This window comes from Hipposideros armiger, unplaced genomic scaffold (genome assembly GCF_001890085.2).
Source record: "Hipposideros armiger isolate ML-2016 unplaced genomic scaffold, ASM189008v1 scaffold_109, whole genome shotgun sequence".
NCBI classification, from domain to species: Eukaryota; Metazoa; Chordata; class Mammalia; order Chiroptera; family Hipposideridae; genus Hipposideros; species Hipposideros armiger.
In genome coordinates, this window is record NW_017731459.1 from 3,429,754 (window position 1) to 3,442,974 (window position 13,221).

A 13,221-nucleotide genomic window follows, 5' to 3' on the forward strand; every position below is an offset into this window, starting at 1 on the left:
CACCATACAGGTGAAGAGGTAGAACATTACAGCATTCCAGAAGGTTCCCCAAATTCTTTTTAATCCTTCCCTTTTCTCTCCTTTTAAAAGGTAACTACAATCTAGACTTCTATCACCATAGTTCAGTTTTGCCTGTTTTTGAATTTTATATAAATGGAATTATATAGTATGTACCCTTTTATATCTGGCTTCTTTCAGTTAACATTATCTTTTTAAGATTTTTTGTTTTGTTTTTCACATTGTTGGATCCAGCTAGTTCATTTTCATTGCCATATAGTTTTCCATTGTATGAATAGGCTATATTTTATGATTCATACTGTTGGTAGACTTTTGAGTTGTATTTAATTTGTAGCTTTTATGAATAAAAGCTACCTGTATTTGGCTACTTCTCTCAACTGAAGGGAAAAATGGGTTTTATCTCTCCTTTCAGCCAGTGAGTTAATTGTAAAAGAGTTGTATAGAACTAACTGAATCCTGGGAATTGTTTTTTCTCAGGGAGATTGTGAAAGGAATTGTTTATCTTTTAAAGTATATATAAAACAAACAACATTTATTCTTTATTCCCAGATTAGAAGTGATATTTGCCAAATTTGATGAAGTGCAAAATTCGGGCGGTATGATTTTGAGTGTCGGCAAAGGTAAGAATAATTAAGTTATTCCAGTTCTTAAACATTTCTAAGATTATTTAGCCCAGTTTTAGACACTAAAACACGTTTTCAAGTTAACTATTATATCATTGATTCAGCATATTTGATTTTGTGGCTTGAAACTTAGGATACAACAACAAAGTCTTTACATCCTGCTCATCATTACTTATTTTCTGACTTTGTTGGAGTAAGTGAACATTTAATAATGGGTGTAATCAATAATGTAAAATGATCCTGTTCTTTTGCCTTATTTTTTGTATCGTCAGGGTTGAAGATATGATGGCATTCTTGCCCTCCACGTTCCATACATAAAATGTGTTTTTTATTCCCTGAGTAATTGTTTTCCTTAGTTGTTTGTTAGAAATCGTGGGATTGATGGGCTCTGTTACACCTATGTATAGACAGACTATCAGTGATGATACTGGTAAAGAGACACAGATGTAGGAACTTCACCAGCATAATCATCTTTGGCTTCTTAATTAAAGACCAACTTGGAATTCAAGGAAGTTGGGATTAATATGTGGCATTTATTTGATTTTTGTGATTGCTCTACTTTTTTGTAAGGATGCTAAATTGTATTTGGTTTCCTGGGTAGCATTTACCTAGATTTCAGTCTTTAAATGTTAATTAGCCATATATGTAAAGAATATATTCTATTTCCAAAGATAATATAAGTGGTTTTTCACCTAGGAAATTAGGGTCATGTTAAAGAGAGTGTAATTAGTTTAGTAATGTAGATAATGCTGAAGAAAAAATTTGTTTATATGAGTTGTATAGTAAAATAATTACTAATATACAATTTAGTTTTTCTCCTCCGGATTAAACCGAAACTGAGCCTTATTTTGTTGCAGGAAGGCAGATGGGGTGAGAATTTAGTGTTAAAAAGATTGTGTTTACCCTATCTAAACTTAGTTCCAGAAGCATAAATTGACTTCAGCGCTGCCCTCCTTACCCAGACTGCCAGCTGTTTCTCACTCCTCTTCTCTGAATAGAAGGTGTTTTAAGTACTTTGTCCTTATTTTTGAGCAGTTAGCTCTGTCCATTTCCATAGAAACCAGAAACAGCAGGAAGATGGAGAGTTGTTAAAATTCCTTGAATTGAGACTTTTGTGTTTCCATACCATTTGCAGTACATTCTCATTTGTGTATTCCAGACTATGTAATTACAACTTGAAGAAACAGTATAATGCATATTATAAATTTAAGATATTTATTATTTGGTGTGGTTTATTTTGAAAGTAGTCATTCTTGTATTTTGTGAGGTTATTTCTGTTACCTTCAAAATAGATTTTTTTGTTCCCTATTCTTTTAGCTCACATTTCTTTTTCTCTTATTTATCCCTCCAGAAACAGGGAGACTTGGGGTTAGTATCTGCCATTTATTTCTCTTGGGGGGAGTCTTCAGAGATTTTTTTGTAATGGAGATTATGATCTGACTGTTGCAAGTACAGTCAAATGTGAATGTTAAAGTCTGAAATATATTTATTGGGGTGTTGAAATTGGTCATGATGTTTTTGATGACAGTGTTATGCTGTCATTGAAAATGCTTTAATGGATTTGTTAATAAGGAAGGAGACTAAGAGAAGGAAGCCCATTTATCATGTTGACAAGGACCCCTCCTCTTCTCTCCCTTGTCTTTATTCTCTCTCAGTGATCTAATCCAGCCCAAAAGCTTTTAAATGGTAACTATTTGCTGATGATTCTTAAATGTGTAGTCCTAGCCCTCATTCATCTTATGCTCTAGATTTGGTAGCCTGTGACCTCTGTGACATTTCCATTTGGTTGCCTAATAAGCACCTCAGTCTTAACATGTCCGAAATTGAAACCCTGTTGTCTCTTCCTTTCCCTCAAATCTCTTCCTCCCCCGGTTTACTCATTTCAGTTAATGGTACTACCATCAGCTTAGGCCAGAAATCTGAATTGATTCTCCCCAGCCTAATTAGTCATTTTTCTTCCTCTGAAATCCTGATATATCCCAAATTTGATTCTTTTTTCCATCTCCACTGCTAAGACCCCACTCTAAGTCTTCTTTGGTTTTTACCTCAATTACTGCAATAGATTTCTGTCCCCTGTTTTCCCCCTGGAATCTATTTTCCATCCAGAAGTGAGAATGATCTTCTTAAAATATAAGTTAGATCATGTCACAACAGTGAAGAAGATAGTTAAAAATCTGGATTCCTCAAGGAACTTACATTCTAGTGAGGGAGAATATATCATAAACAAGTAAGTAAATAGATATCCAGAATGATTACAGTTAGTAATGGAAGAAATACAACTATCCTTTTGTTTAATGAATTTAGTGAAATTAATTTGAATTATTCCCAAAATCCTTGCTACCAAATGAAAAGCCATTAAATGAAAAAGTTATTTCCACTGATATTATGGTATGTTTCATCTCAACCCAGAATACTCGAATAATCTTCACAGGTAGAAAAATATATCAATTGAACACTGAAAACAAATTTTCATAAGTAACAATTTGAAGGCAAGTAAATAGTTTGTACCTAAAGTAATGTAATGAAGGTTTATTCAACTCTATTTTTACTTCTGCACAATTTTTCCCCACAAAATTTTCAGCCCTTTGTTGGCTCGTTGTACACTCAAACTAAAACTTTAAAAAAAGTTGTAGAACAGGAAAACGTTTAGGTCAAAATAAAGGCTCAGCATGAAAACTTGTGAAGATATTTCATGCACACAACAGACTGAAAAGCCATGGAAGATGCCACCTTTTCTCTCTCACTTTGTGTACGTATGCAAAGCAAATTGTTGTGAGTTCACCCAAACATGGCATTTAATTCAGATTTGTTCCATATGATATTCTGTGACTGGAAACTATTGCGGTAAGTAAATTTTTTTAGTGTACATTTGCCTGAAACCATAACAGTGAAACAGCACACTTCTCATAATATATTGATTTGAAGTGGTTTTGGATGAAAAAAGTCATTTTGCTAAATACAGACAAAAACAAAAATCCAGAGGATTTGTTGCAAAGGTGGTATAACTAGAAGAGCCATTATAGTCAAAAGCTGTCATCTTAACAGCCATTAAATGAAGTAAATAGAGTGCACGTATGGAGTTGGTTGGTAAGTAACTCAGTGATGCCACTTTAGATATTGGGTTGTTGGAAAAGTCATGACGCATGTTTGTGACACATGGCACTAGTTCATTTTTGGAAGTACTAGAGTCATTCACAGCTATGTTATTGCTATGTGATTTGACAGCTGATAGTTCTAGCTTCATTCTAAAAAAAAAATTGAGCAATTTGGTTGAGTTTTGGAGATTTTACAAGTTGAAGATGGAAGACCAAACTGTGCATTTTTGCCATATTTTACTGTTTAACTTCCATAAAGGGAAGAACACGCATCAATCTTGTGAAAAGTTGCATAAAGTTTATGGTGACAATGGTCTACAAGAACATCAATGCCAACAATGGTTCACGAAATTTCGTGCTGGTGATTTTGATGTCAACGACACTTCTCGGTCAGGGAGGCCCACCGAGGTTGATGACGATAAAATAAAGGCATTGATCGAGTCAAACCCACATTACACGACACGAGAGATTGCAGAAACATTAAACATCCATCATTCAAGCGTTCACAACCACCTGAAGAAGCTGGGATACGTAAGCAGGCTCGATATTTGGGTTCCGTATGAACTCAAAGAAGTTCATTTGACGGGGTATATAAACATCTGCAATATGCTCATTAAATGTGAGGAAAACGATCCTTTTTTCAAGTGACTGATAACTGGTGATGAGAAGTGGATTGTTAACAATGCAGTGCGCAAACGTTCTTGGTCCCAATGTGATGACTCGCCTCAAACGACATCAAAAGCAGATATTCATCAGAGGAAGGTTATGCTCTCTGTGGTAGGATTTTAAAGGTGTCGTGTTTTTCGAGCTCCTACCAAGGAACCAAACAATTCGAATGTGTACTGTCGGCAGTTGGACAGTTTGAACGAATCCATTATCCAGAAATGTCCCGAGCTTGTTAATTGTAAAGGAGTTGTGTTCCATCGCGACAACGCGAGACCACACACAAGTTTGATCACCTATCAAAAATTGTTGGAGCTTGGATGGAATGTGTTGCCACACCCTCCATACTCAGCTGACTTTGCGCCATCAGACTTCCACTTGTTTCGCTCTCTTCAAAACTCCTTGCGTGGTATAACGTTCAATTCAGATGAGGCTGTAAATCAGCACCTTGTTCAATTTTTCACAAATAATGACACGTCCTTCTATGAACGAGGAATTATGAAGCTCATTGAAAGATGGCAAAAGGTTATCGAACAAAACGGGCAATATATCATTGGTGGATCTTTGTTCTTTATATAAATAAATGACCTTTGAAAAACATAGACAAAATATGTCATGACTTTTCCGACAACGCAAGATAATAGTGGGGCAAGTCTCTGAGAGTTGATATATTCGAATTGAGACCTGATAAAGAAGAATAAGCTAGTCATGGAATAAATAATAGGAAAAGTGTTTTTGGACAGAGAAAATGTGACCATAAAGGCGCAGAGGTAGAAAAGGTCTTAGTATATTTGAAAAACAGAAGGGAAGCCAGGATTGGCTAGAGCCCATTGAGGCTAGGGGTGGATTGGAAGGCTGACCATGTATGAGACGTATTTGAAAAAATAAGCAGGAACAATGATAATGAGGGCCTTAAAGGCCATGGGAGGTATTTTGATAGACTTCTGGAAGGTTTTAGCCTGGAGAAGGATATGGTAAGTTACGAGTAACATGGTCTAATACTATCTTATTTACATTTATTGTTCTGAGAATTAGTCTATTTTTTCTCTTTAGTTTACCTCTTCTCCCCTTATGCATGCCCTGATATATAACTTTATATCTCATGCTTTTGTCTCTGATTTATTTAATAATTGTCATATATATACTCTTTTTATTTAAGTTTTGATTGAATTCTTTGATTTGATGTTCTAGAGCACTCTCAAGAACACAAAGTACCGTATTTTGCCGTGTATAATGCACTCCCATGTATAATGCACACCCACGGTTTTGGCCCAAACTTTCAGGGGGAAAAAATGTTTCGTTTTAATTGTTTAATTCAAATTTTTATTTGATTACATTTACGTACTTGGTTTTTGTATTATAAAGGAATTTTACCATTTAATTTTTAACATTATGGTACAAGAAATTTTATGTAACTAATAATTACGAAACACGAGAACAGATACAAGGTACAAGAAATTTTATGGACTGGTAACAAATTTATGATATTTACACATCATAGAAGGCCAAGAACTCTTTGTTGTTGCAAGTTCATCATAAGTTCAGCAAAACCGATTATCATATTCCAAGGTATTATTTTACTTATGGATATCATTATTAATTTCTAGAGTTACACTTTTATAAGCATAAATAAAAGAATTAAAAACATTTGTATGGTTATGGAATTAGTACTACCCATGTATAATGTGCATCCTTATTTTTCCCTCACAAATTTGGGCAAAACTGCACAATATACATGGCAAAATACAGTAAATCATATTATCTGAGATTTGAGCATATCATTTAGTTTAGAAATAGTGATAACTGCACAGCATTTTTTTGACTTGAGGGTTTTCCAAGTCTGACTTTAATTCTTGTATTACACAGTAAGTTAGGCAGAATTCCTAAGTACAGTGGAATGAGCTGTGTTAGAAGGAAACTGGATTTAAAATTAATCAGCTTGTGGCTGAAAGGAGGCAATACCAGTCCTGTAGGGAGGAGAAACACTGAAAGTTGCAGGCCCCCTGTGATTATAGCAGGGCCTGGTGTCGTCATGGAGCTTACTAGACAGTCTCCTACGCTAATCGAGATGTAAGCATCAACAGTGTTGGTGGCTGTGACTGCAAGTCATTTTCTCCTTCACTGTGAAAAAACTATGCGTAATTCTGATTTGTCTAGTTTGTGTGTGGAGGACCTAATGCAGTCTTGGCGTGTAATCATTTCATTGTAAAATATTTCCCAGCTTCTCTGTTGGAAACAGTTGCTAGGAAGAGAATTGCTCTAGGAGGTTGGCAATAAAATAAAGCATAGAAACTAGGCTTTGAAATTACCTTGTATTTGGCATGTAAAGAGGCAATTGTGTTTTTTTTGGTTTTGTTTTGTTTTTAATATGTTTATAACATACCCTTTGGTGAAAAGCAAAGCAACTCTTAGGTTGATTTTTTGTGTGACCATGAGCCCCAGGGCTTTCTCTGAGCTTGACAATGTGCTGATGGTTGTGCAGCTTGGATGGAGTTGCTCCGTGTCTCTGCAGCTGCGCACTGGCGAGGTTCTGTCTCCACCAGAAGCAAGCTTTGTTCCGTGTGGCCCTGCTGTCCGCACACAGAGCAGCCTTTGATGGGCTGCCTTTGACGTGATTTGTTTACGGCAGCCAGAAATGCTTCCTGCATAATGAGAGCAGTTAATCATGGAAACTGGGCTATTCCTGTTTGTGCACTTCTAGCAATCTTCTATTGTAAATATTAAAAGGTAACGACAAAAGGATGAAATCCTTTTAAAAAGGTACAAATCAGTTAATCCATCCGATCATGTGATTGCTACTGATTACATGGATATCTTTAGGGAAGCAGAAAATGATTGCTGAACACATGCCTTGTGTTTTGATGATTGCATTAAAAGTCCCCCGATGGGATGGCATTTGTTGGCTCCCAGAGCTTTTCTTACATTAAATTTCAGGCAGCCAGTATAAGGAGAAACATCATAACCTGTATCTAACTGCATATGTACAGTTAAAGAATAATCTTGATCAGGCTCTGCTAGGCTCTACTAAATAGACGAGGGTTTTCAGCAAGACCCCAGACTTTTATTTTGAAGTGGAGTAGCAGCTGTTGGCTATTGCGGTGCAGAGCTGCAGCGCGGCCTGGGTCACACAGTGCTCCGGGTGTCTGCAGGCTGCAGGCCAAGCCCAGTGGCGCAGGCACTGAGCTGCGTTTATTCACTGTGCTGTTTGACCTCTTGGTTTGAGAGAGCTCCCTGGACCATCTGAATGGCTATGGGAGATGGTGAGTAAGATTTATTTTTCTTCTTTTGCTTGTGTTATACACTTCCTTTTAAAGTGACGATCATTTGCTATTCAAGGGATATATTTCTCCCTAAAGAATGAAGGACACTTTGTGTGTGCGTGTGCGTGTGTGTGTGTGTGTGTGTGTGTGTACACACACTTATGTATGCATGTATGCACGTGTGTGTTTACTTGTCATTTGGTATCTTTTTCTACTTGATATGTCTGGGATCTGGCAAATATGAGGTGACAATTTACCTTGCACCCCAAGCAAGTCGTCAGTCTTTGGTGGTGGATATAAAGGGACATTGGGGGAAACATAGAATATAGGCAAAAGCTTTGAAAAGAGAACATGGCTTTTGAAAGAATGATAGATTGGGCAGGAGGTTTGGTTAGCTGGTTGGACATCTTTCCTGTTGTATTTGACAACAAGTAGGATTCTGTGGTAATAAAGTATTTAAAGAAGCAAAATGGCTTGCCATGGGCACTATTTTAATTAATATGTTTGTGATTTGTCAGTGTCCCTAGTATTAGTTCTCTAGAAAATATTTAGTCTTTTACGAGTTCTTTATAGGGTATAATTCGATTAAAAATTGATTTTGCCAGAGTTTTATTGTGATAAGAATAATCTAAAATGCATATTTCTATAGTACTTTATAGTTTCCCAAAGCACTGTAATGTACTTAGTATACTTCTCAGGTACAGGTAACTCTGTAAAGTATAGAGTATTTTGGTATTTCCATTTCACAGACTATAAAACTGAGGTTTGATGAGATTATAAATCCCAGATCCAGAGAGCAAACTGGAACCAAATCTAGAGCCTCCAGTGTACATTTGGTATTGTCCTTGATAACACTTAATACTTTATTATTATTATTATTAAAGCTTTTGTTACGATGCTTAGAGGTATACTTTATAATCGCATGAACACGAGATGTGTACGAAGGGAAACTTGAGGGTCCTTAAAAATGTTTTGTGTATTTTCTCACTAGATGCTTAAGGAAGTCTATATTTGGGACTTTTAACTCTGACAGTTTCAACCTTCCTTATGACTGTATAATGACTTCTGTCTTAGGAATTTGTCCTCTTGGGACTATGAGGAATAGAATCTAAACTTACTAAAATTATGATATTAGTAAACAGTCATTTAAGTTATATACATGTTAGTGGAAATATGGTTTTGTGTATTATTATGGTGTATTCCAAGAATTTATGTAACTGTTTTATATGTCATTATAGAAATAAATAACTATAATTTTAGCTACTAATTTTTAAGGCAAAAGCCATGAAAATTAGCAGTTAAGTTCTCATATACTTAAGGTCATTGCCAAGATGGTTTGTTTGTTTGTTTAAACCTTAATTTACAGGTAACTCTAATAAATGTTGCATTTGGTTTGGGCCACATTCAGGTTTTATTTCTTCCTTTAATATTATAGGTTCAGTGACTATCAATGTATATTTACTTAGCTTTCTTTTTTCAAGTATTACATGAATACGTTCAGACTGTTTAGGAATGTATTGATTTTTTAAGAAATCAAGTAACTGCCTCTTATAAAGCTCAACGGGTAACCTTCCTGCTCATTCTCTTCTTCAAAATGGAAATAATTTATAAGATTATATTGATAATTAAAGGAATACACCTTTATTAAAAAATAAAAAATCGACACAATAAACTACACATACATACATACGTACATACAGGTTATTTTGGGATTTATAATTCTTAACAGTTTCATATATACTCCTGAATATTAGCCTCTCTCACATATAATACAGATACACCACACTAGTATTGTGTGGACATATATAACAAATGGATTACACTATTCCTAACCTATATTGTTTTTTATTCATTTTTAATTATGAATTAATGGGCAAATACGGCCCTTTTCAAAATTCAAACGATGCAGATAAAATAAAAATCCCCTTAGAACCACCTGCAAGCCCCAATCCCAGGTATAAGCAGAGATGAACACTTTTTAGTATGGAGTTTGTCTTTTTATATCTTTTACTGTGCCTTACATGTATATTAAGTATTAAGTGGTTTGGTTTTGACTGCGTTTACATAAATATTCTCAGCATATTTTTGCCATTTGCTATGTCTACTAAATAGAACAATACAGTTATGTTTTGTTTTTTTTATGTCATCATGTGTAACTGCCTCATTTGTTTGAACTGTTGCGTAGAATTCCATAGTATGGATGTATCATAAGCATTTCTTTTATAGAATCTGAGATTGTTTAATCACATACAATTTTTCTGAATGATTCTGAAATAAATACCTTTGTACAAATCATATGTGTATACACACACACACACACACACACACGTACACACATATATATCTTAAAATAGTCTAGAAGTAGAATTTCTGGATCAAAGTTTTTATTTATTTCAAATTGCATTAGCTATAGCTAATTTCTTCCAAAAGAGGCTTTCCCCTTACCACCGACAGTGCCTGCTATCCTGTATTCTTTTCAGTTCTCGTTATTAACCTTTCAAAACTTTGCCTATCAGATGAATGAAAAATAACTCACCCTTTAAAAAACATCTCTGCTTTCTAATAAGGTTGATTATCTTCATATGTTTGTTTATTTGGGTTTCATGTTCTGTGGATTGTCTTCTCGCATCGTTAGCCAGCTTTTTGGTTATTTGACTTCTTTGTTGCTTATTTATAGTTACTCTTTATATTTTCTGGCTATTAATAGAGCCTCTATTAAATATAAGCTTAACTTTAGGTCCACATGAAAGATTTCATTAGCAGTTTTATTTCTTGGAAAACTTGGATTCGTGAAGCACTATAATGACTATCAAATGCAGTTTCAGTTGCTTTTCTGTTCAGTTGACTTTTTCCTTACCCAAAGTGATAAAACCAAGTAGTCAGATGATTGTGATGTAACTCGCGGCAGTCAAACCAGATAGAGTTAAAAACCTGTAGGATTATTATGTGGCCTGAGCCCTGCAACCTGCCTCAAAACCTCAAGAGAGGAATTTGGCCTTTTGTGATGCTGGGGAGTAGCTGGAAAGAAATAAGGTTTTGTTGCAAATAGACTATTTGTAAACTTAACATTTCAACACAGTCTTATTTCAAACATAAATCTTATAACAAATGTATACAAGTGATGCTACAACCCTGGCTTTCTAGAGAGGTAAGCCTTCTAGGACGGCTCCAAATTGACATGTAACTACCGGTTTTGCAGGTAGGGAACAATAGTAAGAAATTAATGCTGAATTAAATCTCTCCTCTCCCATACTCTGGAATATTCTGAATGATATACTAGGATTGGGTACTTTAAATCACTGAAATAAAGCAACTCTAGGAGCAATGGTAAAAGGAAAAAAAGAGTCTGTAAGGAGAAAAAGTAAATTACAAGGAACAAAAGGTTAGGTATTTCAGCAGCAATATGGGCAGTAAGTAGTGGGCACTGATACTGAAAATCTTAGCCTTCTTGAAACAGACCCATTTACCCATGTGGGTGCAAGGTGTCTGGTACCAGTAGCAACATATCCTCAAACATGATATTGCTAATGAACCTGAATTGTCAAGAAACGGCTTTTATCTTCTCTTTGTATGTGTAGAATGGTATAGTTGATATTCTTGGCAGCTGTTATGACCAACCTGTAGCTGTCATGAAAATTTAACTACCTGAAATGACTAGATTTGGTAAAGGTTCTAAATAAACTTTGTCATGAGCCGCATTTATTATTTAGTTTGATATTATGCTGTCATGTAATATGTTATTTAATTTTATTAATATCAAATAATGGTTTAAATTGTGTTTGCCCCTTTACTTCATTGAACTATTAAAGGTCTTGAATTTTTAAAGGGTCATTTAAAGAAAAGAATAAAAGTCTTCAAAAATGTTTTAACTAAGTTAATACCTACCTAGAAGTTTTTAAAGACTTGATCAAATTTCTTGACCTCTTTTAAACTTTGTGTAGAATGGACTTCATTTTTTATAAATAAAATAGTTAACTATTTAAGATTATCTATGCTGCTGAGAACACATTCTGGCAAACAGAAGTTCAAATGGTTCCAAGAACTTTTTTCCTTTTCCGGTGGTTCCATTTTTACAGAATCGTGTGTGTGCATGCGTACATGTGTAAGCATGCTTGTGCAAACCTGTATGTAAAATAGTGAGCGCCCTGAGTTGGTGGTGGGAAGAGCTTAATGATGAGATCATTCTACCAGATATTTAGTCGTTCATATCTCATAATTCCTGTACTTGCTGGCTTAGAAATTGTCACTTCTCTGTCATTTTACAAAGTAGATCAGTTCTCTCTGCTGTTTCATTCTGCTTCTGAGCATTTCAGTTTTGCTGTGGTGTTCTTCTTCAAAAGCCTTTTCCATCCTTTTTATTTGCATCTGAGAATTTGTTGCTATCTTTTAGATCCTGATTTTTACATACTCTCTGCCCTGCCTCATTTTCTTTGCTATTATGATGTTGCTTATTATTTTTGGGGGGTTCTATTGCAGAATTTTGAGCAGGAGAGTAGAGTGATTCAAATTATTTTTTTTTTAAGGAAAATTTTCAAACATACCCAGAAATGAGAATTTTGTGATAAACCTCCATTATCACCCATTATCCAGCTTCAAGAAATTATCAGTACATAGCCCATTTTTATTCATCTGTATTCCTATCTATCTTCTCCAGCCCTACTCTCTTGCTGGACTGGGGTGTGTGTGTGTGTGTGGACACATGTACACGTACTAAAACACACATATAAAATAAAGTAAAATGTCTTTTTAAAAGACAATTACAGTACCATTTTCACATCTAAATAATTAACCCTTAGTATCAGATATTCATTGTTAAGATTTCCTTAGTTATTTCATAAATATCTTTATAATTTGAATTGAGATTCAAACAAAAATTACCATTGCAGTTGATTGATACATCTCTTAAGGCTCTATGCATCTGAAGCAGTTGTCTGTCTTTTTCTCCTCTTGCCATTTATTTGTTGAGGAAAAAAAAACATCTGTCAGGTAAAGTTTTCCCACATAGTAGATTTTATTGATTGCATTGTCATGATGGTTTTGTGTTTTTGTTTTTTAATGTTTTTGTATCCCCTGTGTTTCCTGAAAATTGAAAATTCTGCCAATGGCTTGATCACAATCAGTTCTGACTTTTTTTTGTTTCTTTTAGTACCGATTTTTGTAGGAGGTATTGTGTATTTTTTGTAGGAGGTATTGTGTCAGAAAGCATACAGTGCCTGATGTTCTTTGTGATATTAATATTGAACAGTGGGCTCAGTGTTACTAGCCTTGTATAAAGTTCCCCATCACCTTTTCACTTAACGGTTTCAGCTGCCATTGCTCCAAATTATTTTTCTTAGAGGATTGCATTGTCTACTTTGTGATTTGGAAGGTCAAGAATGGAAGCAAGGAGACCAGTTAAGAAGTTGCAGCAATGTAGATAAAGATGATACTAGCTTGGTTTTAGATTAGGAGTGACAGCAGAGATAAAGAGAAATACCGTATTTGCCGGCGTATAAGACGATTTTTTGGCCCTGAAAAATATGCCTCCAAGTGGGGGGTCGTCTTATACGCCAGGTACACTTC

At 35.1% G+C, this 13,221-nt stretch overlaps 1 protein-coding gene across 22 annotated transcripts in view; it reads left to right on the forward strand.

Moving 5' to 3' along the window:
* Positions 1 to 13,221, forward strand: part of CLASP2 (cytoplasmic linker associated protein 2) — a 157,188-nt gene that overhangs the window by 23,352 nt on the left and 120,615 nt on the right. For 20 of the 22 annotated variants that reach the window (XM_019647191.1, XM_019647193.1, XM_019647196.1 and 17 more), the window contains exon 7: positions 568 to 638. In XM_019647191.1, the coding sequence (XP_019502736.1) occupies positions 568 to 638 (71 nt within the window). Of the gene's footprint in view, positions 1 to 567; positions 639 to 7,057; positions 7,660 to 13,221 lie in introns of those variants that run through there. The other 2 variants (XM_019647212.1, XM_019647216.1) reach the window with 1 other exon arrangement.